The sequence below is a fragment of the Empidonax traillii genome, unplaced genomic scaffold (assembly GCF_003031625.1).
Source record: "Empidonax traillii isolate 1590-97213 ecotype Southwest subspecies unplaced genomic scaffold, ASM303162v1 scaffold1436:size109477, whole genome shotgun sequence".
NCBI classification, from domain to species: Eukaryota; Metazoa; Chordata; class Aves; order Passeriformes; family Tyrannidae; genus Empidonax; species Empidonax traillii.
In genome coordinates this window covers 34,025-46,907 of record NW_020956629.1, presented here as the reverse complement: position 1 = coordinate 46,907, position 12,883 = coordinate 34,025, and the positions used below count along the sequence as shown (strand labels likewise).

Sequence of the window (12,883 nt, the reverse complement as noted above, 5' to 3'; positions counted from 1 at the left end):
GGGGCGGGGGGGCTGCAGGCCACCAGCTACTCACTGCGAGCCGGTAACTCTGCATCATTTTATCAAACTCCTCATCAATCTTTTTATATTTCTCTTCCGTCTGCGGGGTCAGCGCAAACACTTCATCCCCTTCCGGGCTCTCGCACTCCCTGTGCTTCTTGTTCAGCGCCTGTTACGTTTGGGGGGGGGGACACGGGGTGGGGGTGTCGGGGAGGGAGCGGGGGACGAGGTCGGGAGGAAGTCGAACAGAAGAGAAACAAAACAGAAAAGAACATATAATGAAGGTTTTCCAGCCACGGGCAGGTACTTACACCGTATCGCTTGAACAGGATATCCAGATCCTCGCTGCCTTTGCGGTATTTATCCTCCATCAGAGGGCTCTGGTCTATGGAGTCGTCACCGTCGGGCTCCGGGCTGTCACAGCCGTTAAAACCTTTCTTTCTTAATGTCTGAAAGCACAACCGTGACAGTCTGAGATCCTGTGTGGAGTGGGGATGGGGAACACAGGCAGGTCCCCCCCGCCCAGAACACCCACCGGCCCGGACGGGCCACGAGTCGCCCTCGCACAAATCAACAGCATCGCCCCAAGGTGCTGCTGACCTCAACAGGGTCAAAAAGCCAGGATAGAGATCCTAGGCTGTGATGGCAGGGCGTCTCTAATTTAGGAATTGCAGCATGGGGAGGAATGGAGAGAAACTTCCTTGCTTTCAAAGGTTCTGTTTACGCTGGAGCTGAACTTGGCCCCGCACCAGCTCAGGCGCATTCGTCACCTACAAGTACGACACCACGGAGGGGAAATAAACCTTGATGCCCTCTGCTCTACTGCAAAAACCTGCTTACAAACAGGAAAAGAAAAACCCCAAATTCTAAGCAAAGAGTAGCTCATCCTTGACAAAACCAGACGGGTGGCATTTACCAAAGGCAAAGGTGCAACAGGGAGAGCATCGCAGGACAGGGCACGTGGCACAGTGACAGCTGCGAGCTCTGCTGGGGGTGGCACGGGGGGTGACAGTGACAACACTGGGCAGCAAACCCCAGGCCAAGACTGGGCTCATGAGCAGGAAAGGTCTCGAGCACTGCTGCATCAAGGCAACAAGGTGACACCTCCTCCTCAGGAGGAGCCCAGTGACCTCCCGTCCTGGCCACACACAGGGGATGGGGACACCCCAAAGTCCCTCGCTCGTGCTCAGCAGCCAGTTGAGATCCACGTTTAATCGCTCTATTTTCAACATACCAAAAGCAATCAGGCGTTATGACGGAACCAGCACTTGCCAACTCGTTGGTTTTTTTTTTTTTTTTTTTTGGAAGTCAAAGCTACAGAATTTCCTGGAAGTCTCGGTCCCTTTTCATGCCAAAATCAGCAGTAGGGGGAAAAAAAAAAAAAGTCTTGACAATTCTCTGTCTTCCTAAACAGCAATAAACATCTCCATTCTGAGGCCAAAGCGTGTTCAGGAGTGGCTCTTCCACTCCCTGTGAGCTCTGGGAAACACAGGGCTCGGAGGGGAAGTTTTGCTGGAGAGAATAAAAGCCGGGATGTCTCCAGAAAGGCTGGGAATGTCGCAGGTAGGATACGCTTGGCACTGGTCCCACACAGCACCGGTGCCACACGGCTCCACTCTTCCTGCAGGTCTGGCTTAGGGGATGCTTGTGCCAGGTGGCCACGGCCAAGCAATGGGCACCACACCCACCCCCAGCCCTGCTCTCCATCCAGCTGAAGCTTTTCACAACATTTTCCATTAGAACTGCTCCTTCCGTGGCGCCATTTCCACCCTCGTTACCGTATTCAGTCGCAGAAGGGAAATGTCCTCGTCCAGCTCCAGCTCCAGCAGGGAAGGACCAGGCTCACTCCTGGCCACAGTGGCACCTGACACTCTGCTTGGCATTACCAGTAATTCCTGCTACCTAGTAACTATTAGCTAATTACCTAATAATAATGATTCTGAATAATTCTTATACCTAATAATAATATTCCTAATAATTCCTGGTACTGCCAATTCCTGTGCTGTCTATCTACAGAGAAAGGCAGCAGGAATTGGAATTACTGCCATGAACAGTAGAGAGATTCCCAGCACTTGAGTTCTGCAGGTTCCCGAGGATTTTTCCCTACTATTTTTCTATTTTTGTATGTGTCCTTGTTTGTTCTGAGAACGGCCCAAAAGAGGAAGAGCCGCTGCTGGTGGGGAAGGAACAGCTTTGCCTTTCTTTTTTTTTTGAAACTGCTTTTTGCGGATTTTTTTTTTCCAAAACCTTTTGTTTCACCGATGCAGCTAAAAGACGGAAAGTTGAGCTTTTCTCTAAAAAAAAAAAAAAAAAAAAGAGATTTTTTTCCTTTTTCTCTTTCAGAGGCAAAGTGGAAAAAGTTGTTCCATGAGCAGCACACGGGTTGAAGTCGGGTTTCCTTCGGGTGCTGGGGACACTCTCCAGTGTCTAAGGGGGCTGTCCCATCTCACCACAGTTTCTTTTGCAGGAACTGGAACTCGCACCTCTTCCCTCCCATCCCTGCCTGGCAGTTGGGAAGGCAATCCCTCACATCCCTGGAAGCTCCTCTCCTCCAGCAACAGCTGCTGGCAGGTTCAGGAGCTGTGGGAATGGACGAGCCATGGCCACCCCCCCGGGACCTTCGAAGGAGGGAACCTCCCAACGGAATTTTTAAGAGGTTTCAGCCAAGCAGCAACGTCCTTCTCCTTTCTAAAACCTGCAGCAACGACACAGGGGCCTGGAGGTTTTAGGCAGCTCCCAGTGCCCTCACCTCTGCCCCCCATTCACCACCCAAACCCAGAGCAGGGACGAGCAAGGGGCTGCTGCCACCAGCTGCAGCATTTTGCCATTTTTATGTCCTCATGAAATGACCCTGAGGGTTGTTTCCTCAACAAGTCTGTCAAGGAAAGCGGTGGAACGGGGTGGACGTGGCTCTGCTCACCCAGACCCTGAAACAAGCTCACAGCATTACCCTTTGCCTTTCCCAAGGTCATTCTCTGTGGGTTTAACACATGTAGTGCCCTACACAGCGTCACCTTGGTCTCCCTGCTCTCCCCAGCCACCAACTTCTTAAAATCAGTTGTAACTTCACTGTCTGTGAGACCCACAGCTCCCTGCCAGGGTGGGTTTGGAGCACCCCGAGCTGTGAGGGGCTGCTGCAGCACTGCCATCCCCAGCCCCAAGCCTGCTGTAACCCTGCCTGTCACCCTGGCCACAGCGAGGGGCTGCTGGAGCTGCGGGGAAGGGGATGGGGACGAGCTCCAGAGCTGGTACAGGCGAGGACGGGGCTGGTCTGCAGCGCGGTGGGACGGGAAGCACCGGCGGCGGTGAGTGACCGAGTCGCAGCAGCACACGAGCCAAGGCAGCCCAGCTCGCAGCAATCTGCTGCTCAACGAGAGGTTTGGGACAATAAAATGCCATTTTTCAGCCATTACAGGCGTTGGCTGCCGGTTCTTTCGGGTTTTTTATTTCTTTTTTTTTTTTTTTGACAAAAAAAATGTGCGTCCCACATTTTTAGCTTTTTAAGATGATGCAAAAGGAAAACAATCCTGCTGGAGCGGGAATCAAACCCAAAGATTCCTGTTTTCGGGATCTCTGCAAGGGCTTTCAGAAAAGAGCTTTCCTTCTCATTCCTCGTCATTCTCTTTGCCAGGGTGAAAACAGAAGATACAAAGAGGTTTTCAGGAAACCTTTCTGTCACTGGGCTGCAGCCAGTGGAACACGAGTATTTTTCATATAAAAGAGATCTAAAACCGATTCTTTCCCAGCAGAAAATTTTCAGAGGAGAAAAAACAGAGTGGGAACTCCCCACGGCAAAAATCGACCTCGTTCATCATCTGCCCCTCTCGCTGCCACCCCATTCTATCAGGATCCACCGCAGCACCTTCTTTTCCAGGAAATATTCCCAATCCCATGATCCCAGCTCACACAGCAGCACATTTCCAACCTGAAGAGTGTGAGAGAGCAGCAGGAAACGCAGAACATGTGAGAGGAAACGATGCTTGACCAGGATGCGGGTTGACTTCCCCTAGAGGAGGGAGACTCAACCACCCTGGGCTTTGGGGAAGTCTGGACGAGGATAAGGATGAGAATGAGGATGAGGACACGACACTGGCAGCTGCCTCTGCACTCCCCAGCATCCTGCAAAATGCCTGATTTTACACATCCTGGGGAATGAGAGGAAGGAGAACTAGGGGGTAAATCAGCCGCCCTCCGGAACACTCAGCCAAGGAAAGGACAGAAAGGGCTGTGTGGCTTTAACTGGCTGCAGAGCATCTCAGTGCCCGGTGAGCTCTGCTCTGTCCAAGTCCCTTATCAGAAACTGGCACGTCAGCCGGGCTGCGAGGAAACGAGAAGCGACAGCGAGGAGCAAAGCCGGCGTGATCCCAGGCCGGGCACGCACGTGGCACCCAGCGTGCCTGTCTGGGGGCTCAGCTGTCCCCCGCCTGATTAAGGAAACCCCCCTCTCTGCATTAGAGAGATTTTCTCAGACTTAAAAGCTTCCAGCAGCCAGGACTTTGCCGGGCACGGAGAAGCCGCGGGGGTTGCGTGGCTGAATCCCACTCGCGACAGCCGCGGCCGAGCCCCGGCGGGGCTGAGGCACGGGGATGCCCCCATGGGGGGTGGTCCCCAAAAGGCAGTCGGGGGGTGTGGAACCCCTCTTGCACTAGGGCTGTGTACTCTCATCCCAGAGCAGCTCTGCCTCCCGCTTATCCGGGGGGATAAACCGCTCCAGGGCATTCCTGTGCAGCACGGGATGGGGTGCCCCCAGTGCTCCCCGCATAGATGTCCCTCCCCACAGCCAAAAATCAGGAGATCCTCACGTTTACTGCTGTTTTAAAACACGATTTGGACAGAGCAACTCGTCCTGCCCTGAGCTGTGGTAACAGTGCCCACCCTCCGGAGCCACCGCCCACTCCACCTCCACCAGGAAAACAAAATCAGAAGCAGGAGGCTCCTGCCTCAATTCCCCCAGGTCCCAGCTGCTCCTCATCCTTCCTGAGATGATGCCAGAGCCCCTCAGAGCTGCATCCCTCAGTAGGAAGGGGCTGCAGGCGTCACAGGGAAGGTGGGTCCTTGAAATCCACTTAAAACCATACTGGGTGACAAATCCCAGCCTGGGCCTTCACCATCACTAAAGGTTCAACACAGGGAAGCTTCTGCAATGTGAGGATACTTTCTGGGAGTCAAGTTCAATTGGGAGACACCAAGAAAACACGAGATAAATTGGATTTGTGTGCAGTGGGGACACAGCTGGACTGGTGGAACCTGACCTGGGCGAGGGGAAATGGAAATCAGCACCAGGAGCAGGTATCGTCTCCTAGGGGGCATGGACATGGGAGAGAAACCAGTAAAAATCTCAGAGCAGCCCCAACCCTGTTCCAAGACAAGATGAAGATGAGGAGGGAAGCTTGAGCAGCCTCCAGACCTGCCTTCACCCCAGCGGGTTCCACTCTGTGACGGCTCTGCCAACAAGATGTGCCGAGCCCAGCGTGTTTGGGCTCCTTTTCTTGCCATCCACCAATATCCTTCCGCTCCCGATGTTCCTCTCCTCGGCTTTGGATGCAGATCCAGCTTTTCATGTGGTACAAACACAGCGTTTCTTTGGGTGCCAAGGACTGTGTGTAACTTGTCGGCTTGGGAGTGTTTGCATCTTGGACCATACGGGAACAGAGAACGCTGCCCAAAATGTTTACGGTATTTTTAGGCCAAGACAAATCTGTTCGGCGCTGCGAGCGCCGCAGTCTGAGCATCCCGGAGAGGCTGCGCTGGCGAGCGTGGCAGGAGAAAGATGCCTGCAGAACCCCAGTATTTTCACATGGAAGGGGCATCACCTGCCTCGAAAGGGCCAAAAAGGACGTTTCTGAACCATTTCTAAGGCCCCTACGCTACTCTGAGGCGGCAGAAGAGTCTCCAAACCCCAGCGAGAGAAGGCAGATGCTGCCAGATGCTTGGTCGTGGTTCAACTGGGAGTACAACGAGGTGAAAACCTCAAGTTCAAACTTCTCAAAAAGACACATTTCACAGAGAACAGAAAACAAAAAGAAAGCAAGATTTAGGGGGCAAGTTGGGTTTTTTCCCCTTCTCCCTCATGAAATCCATGAGCGTGCTGGCCAAGAGGCACCAAAGGGATTCAAAGGCAGAAGTGGTGCAGCCTGATTCCTGCAGCAGCACAGGGCTGTGCCGCTCTGCTCCATCACCAGCGGCTCTGAGGGCATTAACTGATGCTGTAATGCTGCTAATTACCCAGCCAAGCCCTTTGTCTGCCCAGATTTAATGGCAGGTGATGACCCCACAGCTCTATCTGTGACCAATGGCTGAGGCACTGCTGGCACCTCCATGTGAGCCAAACGCCCAGTAATGCTCTGCCAGCACCAGGGACGAGGACAAAGCAGTGGAGAGGGACCCTGACAGCACGTGGCAGCTGAGCATCTCCCGCAATGCCAGCAGACTGCAGGAGAGAGGCTTTGGCGTGAACACCGTCTGGACATGCCGGTGGCAGTGCCAGGGGTGGGTCAGACTGGACCTGGTTGGGTCATCCCTGGAGACCCACAAAACACAGATGGACAAGCCTTGACCAACCCCACCAACCTGTGAGCTCGGCCATGCTTTGAGCAGGGGTTGGGCCAGAGATGTCCAAGGTCCATCCCACCTGAACTCCTTGTGCTCCCCCACAACCCCACTGCGCCTGTCAGAACACTGGGCTTGGGCAATGCCACCAGCTGCACCAGGCACCCCAGTGCAGCAACCCCATGAGATGCCTCCAAACACATGATCTGCCTGGACCGCGGCAAAGTGCCACAAAGCAAACCTGCACCTCAGTTTCGAGGCATTAGGTCAACACATAACTCGAGACAGCGTCAACTCTACCACCCAAACGGAGTATTTTTGTAGGCTGAAACCAAAACGATGCAGAATCCACCTGGCACTGAGTGTGGAAGGTCTGCTCGCTCCGTCCCCACCCTGCACCAACCTCCTGTGTTCGGTGGGGTGCCAGACCCTGCCCTGGCTCCACCACAACAGCAGAGCCGGGGAGAGGACGGGTGGCCTCACCTCGATGATGTCTGCGTTGGTCCGGCTCTCGTGGGGCTCATTGTACTCGGTGTACTTGAGCAGCACCTTGTCCATGTCGGTGCTGGCATACTGGAACAGCTTGTTGGAGTGGTTGAAGATGATGAGGGCGATCTCGCAGTCGCACAGGACGCTCAGCTCATAGGCCTTCTTCATCAAGCCGAACTTGCGCTTGGTGAAGGTCACCTGAAAGCAAGGACAGCCGGGGGTCAGAAACTCTGTCCCTGCTGCCACAGACCTGACACCTCCCAGAGACAAATGGAACAACCACTGGACAAAGAGGAGAAGGAAAGGGAGGGCAAAGGGAATATTATGTCTCAGTTTCCTCAAATGGGCCCAACCCCAAGCTCTCCTCTCTTGCTTCCCTCTTCCAACCGGATCGTATCGCTGCCTATTTTGGGATCCTCCAAAAGCAGACACTTCACAAGCACAAAGATGATTATCAGCGTTGGAAATCACATATTGCCAAATCAAGAGAAAATAAATTTCAGCAAAATCCCCAGCAGAGCTGCCATCTGTCTGGGGGCTGCGGGTTCTCGGCGGTTTTTAAGTCGAATATTCAAGCAATGGAGATCTCGTCCTCGCTCGCCGCGGCAGCACTGTGAGCACCCAACCTTAGGGGCTGCAGAGCTGGGGGCTCAGCTCCCTGACACTGCCTTGGGGTGCCCACCCCACCCTTGAGTCACTGTCCTGCTTCCCTGGGGGCACCCCGAGCCCCCCGTGCTCCCTCTTGCTGTCCCTGTAACCTTGTTGGGGGGTTTTCTGCATTGCCTGCCTACTGGGGTCTCCTGTCCCCCGACCTGCCCTGCCCTGAGCTGTCACCAGAGCATTGGGTAATGAGGCAGCTTCTGCAGGATTGATCCTGGTGAGCTGGCTGGGGGCCGGGGCCAAACTGGGTGCTGGCTCCCACAGCCACTCCAGCTGCCGGGCAGACGCTGGGCTGTGATCCCCAGCCCGCACTCAGCTCTCGCTGCCATGCTCCTAACAGGACCCAGCTGGAGGGGAGGGAGCTGCTTTGGGGCTCCCAGTCCCTGCTGCAGTGCAGACGGCTGCTGAGGGTCCCTCACCCCCCCGGAACACGTGGCACGCTGCCGGGGAAGGCGCGACGCTTGGCCAGTGCCCTCTCAGCAAATAAAAAGCAGAAGATGCAATAAAAGGCAGGAGGTCACAGCTCTGCTCTAAGCATCGCTCTGGGGGTGAAGCAGCCGCCGGGTGAAGGGCTGGAGTCGAGCTGAGATGCCCTGGGGTGCCAAGAGCTGCTCCCTCGCTGCTCGGGAGGGCTCGACCCCACTTTGGGCCTCCACCACAGCATCGATTTTGCAGCTGAAAGCTTTAATGTGCGGAGCTGAGGGAGGAGAGCGAAGGAGGCTGCTGCCTTCGCTCAGCCCGAGTCAGTGGCGTCACAGCCACAGTCCAAAGAGTTCATCAGGGAGCTTCCTGGCCCACGCCAGCGCTGAGGAGAAGCGCCCCAGCCCACGATGCTGCTGGCAGCGCCCAGCACACACCGCCCGGGGTCCTGCGCCCCTCGAGATGTGCGGTGGGAGGGCAGAGCAGGGGCAGCTCTGGGCACACTCAGCATAGGGAGCCGCTGCCCCTCCCCACCATCGCCCAGAGATGATTAAGCAGTAACGAGATTCGGCTGTAATCCCCTCATCCCCTGGAAAGTGCAGGGCTGGCACCCCGCGCCGCTGCGCCCTCCACGTGCGCCCGCTCTCGCCGCGGCCGGGCTGTGAGCGCCGGCGCTCACGTTGTCAGCGCTGCCCCAGCCCTGGCACGCTCTGACGCAAATTAAACTACTTGAGGGCCAGCTCTGGTGTCATCAGCCATTTCCCCTCCTCGGTGGCATCCTGGGCCTCTCGGTCACCCAAAATTGCTGCTGCCAGCTGCTGGACCCTGCTGGTCTCATGACCATGAGCTGGCAGTACCACGCAGCAGCCACAGCTGCACGGTAAGACTTCAGGTGGGACCCAGCTGCTCCTCCATGGCAGGATAGGCACTAAAACCAAGCCAGGGCTCCCCAGCACTGTGCCAGCAGCACTTCTGGTCCCACATCCCCACCAGAGACAGGGTGCTCTGCTGCAGCTCCGGCACCGCCACAGCCTGGCACGACCTGCCTCGCTGTCCCCGCCGGGACGGCCCCGCGGCTCTGACTCACCCTCTAAGCAGCCCGAGGAGCCCCTGAGAGGAAAACACACCGTGTCTCTGCCAAGACAGAGGGAACAGCTGAGGGTAGTTGTTTCTGCAGCTGCCGGTGCTGGGGATACCTCACCCAAAACACACCTTGCCAGGCACCACGAGCCCTCTCATCCACCGAGATCGGGGGCAACAGGGTGAGGCCGAGGCGTGTGAACAAGGGAGCAGCTCCTGGCAATGAGACCAGGAACAAGCTTGGTTTGGGTTTTGCCCTTGAGTGTGGGATCACCCTCCCCAAAACAACCAGAGAGCTGAGCAGAACCCCAAAGCACCAAATTATCCCTCAACAGATGAGGAGGCATTCCCTCTGCGGACAGGAACGGGGCAGAGGAGCACCCATCTGCCTTGGCACCCCTGCTTCTTACAGAGAAAAGCAAAACTTTACCATTTAGCCACGACATCACACAAAGGCATCACCTAATGCTGCCTTAGGCATCCACCCGTGACCCGGGACAGAAACCCCAAACCTTCCCTGACGCCGTGCACGAACCCGATCTAGAAGAATTAACCTTGTAAGTCTAAGAGGGTAATCAAATCTCATGCTTCAGGGCCTAAGCCGATCACCAAAGGGGTCAGGAAGGAATTACTGCCCCACACTAGCAGGGGATTTTTGCCTTTCCCCTGATGCAAACCATATTGGCGGTTGCCAGAGTCAGCGGCCTGGCCCTGAAGGACTGATGGCCTGATCTGTCGTGGCAAATCCTCTCCAGTAATTCCCCTAATGACATTAGCGACTCTTACTTGCTCTCGTCCCCTGGTTTTGGCTGCTGCTGTAGTTCACAGAATCACACACTGGTTTGGGTTGGGAGGGATCTAAAAGCTCATCCTGTCCCACCCCCCCGCCATGGGCAGGGACACCTTCAATGGGACCAGGCTGCTTCAAGCCCCGTCCAACCTGGCCTTGAACACTTCCAGGGATGGGGCAGCCACAGCTTCTCTGGGTAACCTGTGCCAGGGCCTCAACACCCTCACACAGAAGAATTTCCTTCTAATATCCAACCTAAATTCTCACTCTTTTCAGTTTAAAAACATCCCCCCCCTTGTCCTGTCTCTCTAGGTCCTTGTCCAAGGTCCCTCTCCAGCTCTACTGGAGCCACTTTAGGCACTGGAAGGCACTCCAAGGTCTCCCCAGAGCCTTCTCTTCTCCAGGCTGAACAATCCCAGCTGCTCCAGCCTGTCTCCAGAGCAGAGGGGCTCCAGCCTTCAGAGCATCTCCGTGGCTTCCTCTGGACCTGCTCCAGCAGCTCCCTGTGCTGCTGGAGCCTCCATGTGGGTTTGTGGTCTGTGCCCCCATGAAAGGCAGAAGGTGGGACATGAGCAGGGTCAGACAGGCTTGGTGTGAAGATGCAAGGGAAGGGCTTCAGCCTTGACTCTCCCTGAGGTTCCTGACGCCTCAGTAGCCCCCAAACTTTGGTTCTTAGCCCACAGCACGGACGCCTCTCACGGCTGATCCGCAGGAACAGCCGGAGAGGGAGGGAAGGGGAGCGAGAAGGAAGAGGCGGCTCCAGGGAGACTTTGCTGCGGCCTCTTGGCTTTTCAAAGAGACTGAGAGGGGCTTTTCACATAGTGGGGCAAGGGGTGACAGTTCTAAAATGATGAAGGGGAGATTTAGGTGGGATGTTAAGGAAGAAATTCTTCCCTGGGAGGGTGGGGAGGCCCTGGCCCAGGTTGCCCAGAGAAGCTGTGGCTGCCCCATCCCTGGAAGTGTCCAAGGCCAGGTTGGATTGGGCTTGGAGCACCCCAGTTTAGTGGAAGGTGTCCCTGCCCATGGCAGAGAGGTGGGACAAAATGGTCTTTAAGGTCCCTTCCAACCCAAACCACTCCATGATTTCATGAGATGAAGCCAGAGGGGACACTTCTGACTCCAGGGAGCAGATCCTGGCATTGCCCATGTACAGTGTGGAACAGGAAGGTTCTTACCCCCTTTACAGCTCCCACTGGATGGAGCAGATCAGCAAACCACTGCCTGGAGCAGCCCTTCACAAAATATCCCATCTTCCTGTCGTGTCCTTGTTTCCCAAAGAAAGGGAGCAGCGAAAGTAACTGATTGCAAAGCTGCACTGATGACCAATTAAACAGCTGCAGCTTTGCTGACACCCGACTTGAACAGGGCTGGGTTTCTGGGAAGCAAAGCGAGACGTGCCGTGCTGGGGTGGGGAGCAATGCTCCCATACTGGGCTTTGGAAGAGCCAGCCCAGCCAGGGCTGCAGCTGCTGCCAGGGGAAAACCAACGTCCCCCAACCCCAGGGAGCTGGGCTTTGGGGAGAACACCTGACACGGGGAGACATCCCAAAGCCACAGCACCTGCTGCCAAATCCCACCCAGCGCAGCAAGACCCCCAAAAAACAGCCCCACCACCTCAACTGTTGCCTCTGGCAGAGAAGTGCCTCTTTCCTTTCCCCAAGTCTTATCCAGTAGGGCCAGGCTGTGCCACCCCCCGGCTCCAGCATTACCAAATATTTTCCATTTGTTTGAACTTCCAACAGTCGCTGCGGATGCCTCGCTCCCCTCGGCAGTGCTGCCCCATAAAATACAGCCTGGCTCCTTTAATAACCCCTAAGGCCCAGTTTCCTCTTAGTTATGGACACAAACAGCCCCAGGAGCAACTGGGACATCAGCAAAACCCATCTGATGCTCATCCCAGCCCCCACCACCCAATGAAGCTGTAATGAGGAAAACCTGCCATTTCCTATTGTTCTGCTGCAGAGCAATAAACTGGTTCATCCAACTCTCTTCTTTGCCACTCTTTAAGCATTAGGAATATATCCACATATTTTTTTGCTGTGTTTTGGGGTTTTTTTTCTGTTTTTATGTAATAAAAGCATCAGGAAAGAAGTGTGGCAGGCCACGCTGGGGCGTGGAGCTTGCTGGACTTAGGGCAGAGGCTTGGATGTGCTTAGCCAAACTCCAGGAGCACAGGAAGCGAAGGGACCTGCCTGGAAGTCTTGTGGTTATGGGGAATACACCGATGGAGTCATCCCAGAGCAAACCTGGGCCAGTAAAGAGCTGCTGCTCCGCTGCTCCCACTCAAGGAACAGGGAAATTTAGGAAAAGCCTGATGGGTTTTTTTTTTCCCCTCGGAGATACACAAATGCATTCCTACACACACATGCACATGCGTGTGTGTCTCGGGCTTGGCTTCAACACAGCCCAAGGAAAAAAACCCTGGAGCCATGTAAGTTTTCAATTGAGAAAAAAAAAAAAAACAACAAAAAAAGGAATAATTTGGGTTGTTTGCGTTCAGCAAAATGGATACTTGTTGTGGCTGTTTTTTATTGGAAAAACCACATGGAAAATGTCAACCGAAATATATTTTCTGCAAGACAAAAAAAAAAAAAAAAAAAGAGAAGGGGGAACTAACTAAGTGGAGAAGATACTTTCTTCTGGAAAAGCACTTAGATGGAAACGGCGTGGGGAGCTCCAAGGCGAGGAGCAGCGTGCCTGGGTGGGGGCCGTGGTGCAGCGGGGCTGCTTGCCTGGTTCTGGGATCCGCCCGGATCCGGCCCCGGCGCCGAGTCTCACCCATCTGCTGATTCCACGGCTTGGGGAAAAACCAGCACCAGCAGCCCGAAACGGGATGGAAATGGGTCACTTTGAAACAGAAGCCTTAAAACCCCCAACGGGAGAGGAGGAGAAGGGG

At 55.0% G+C, this 12,883-nt stretch overlaps 1 protein-coding gene across 1 annotated transcript in view; it reads right to left on the bottom strand.

The window, feature by feature from the left end:
- The window catches only part of MEF2D (myocyte enhancer factor 2D), a 34,446-nt gene that overhangs the window by 19,337 nt on the left and 2,226 nt on the right, over positions 1-12,883 (bottom strand). The window contains exons 2-3 of the mRNA XM_027907301.1: positions 7,033-7,236; positions 312-449 (exon numbers count right to left, since the gene is read on the bottom strand). Of these exons, the coding sequence (XP_027763102.1) occupies positions 312-449; positions 7,033-7,236 (342 nt within the window). The remainder of the gene's footprint in view (positions 1-311; positions 450-7,032; positions 7,237-12,883) is intronic.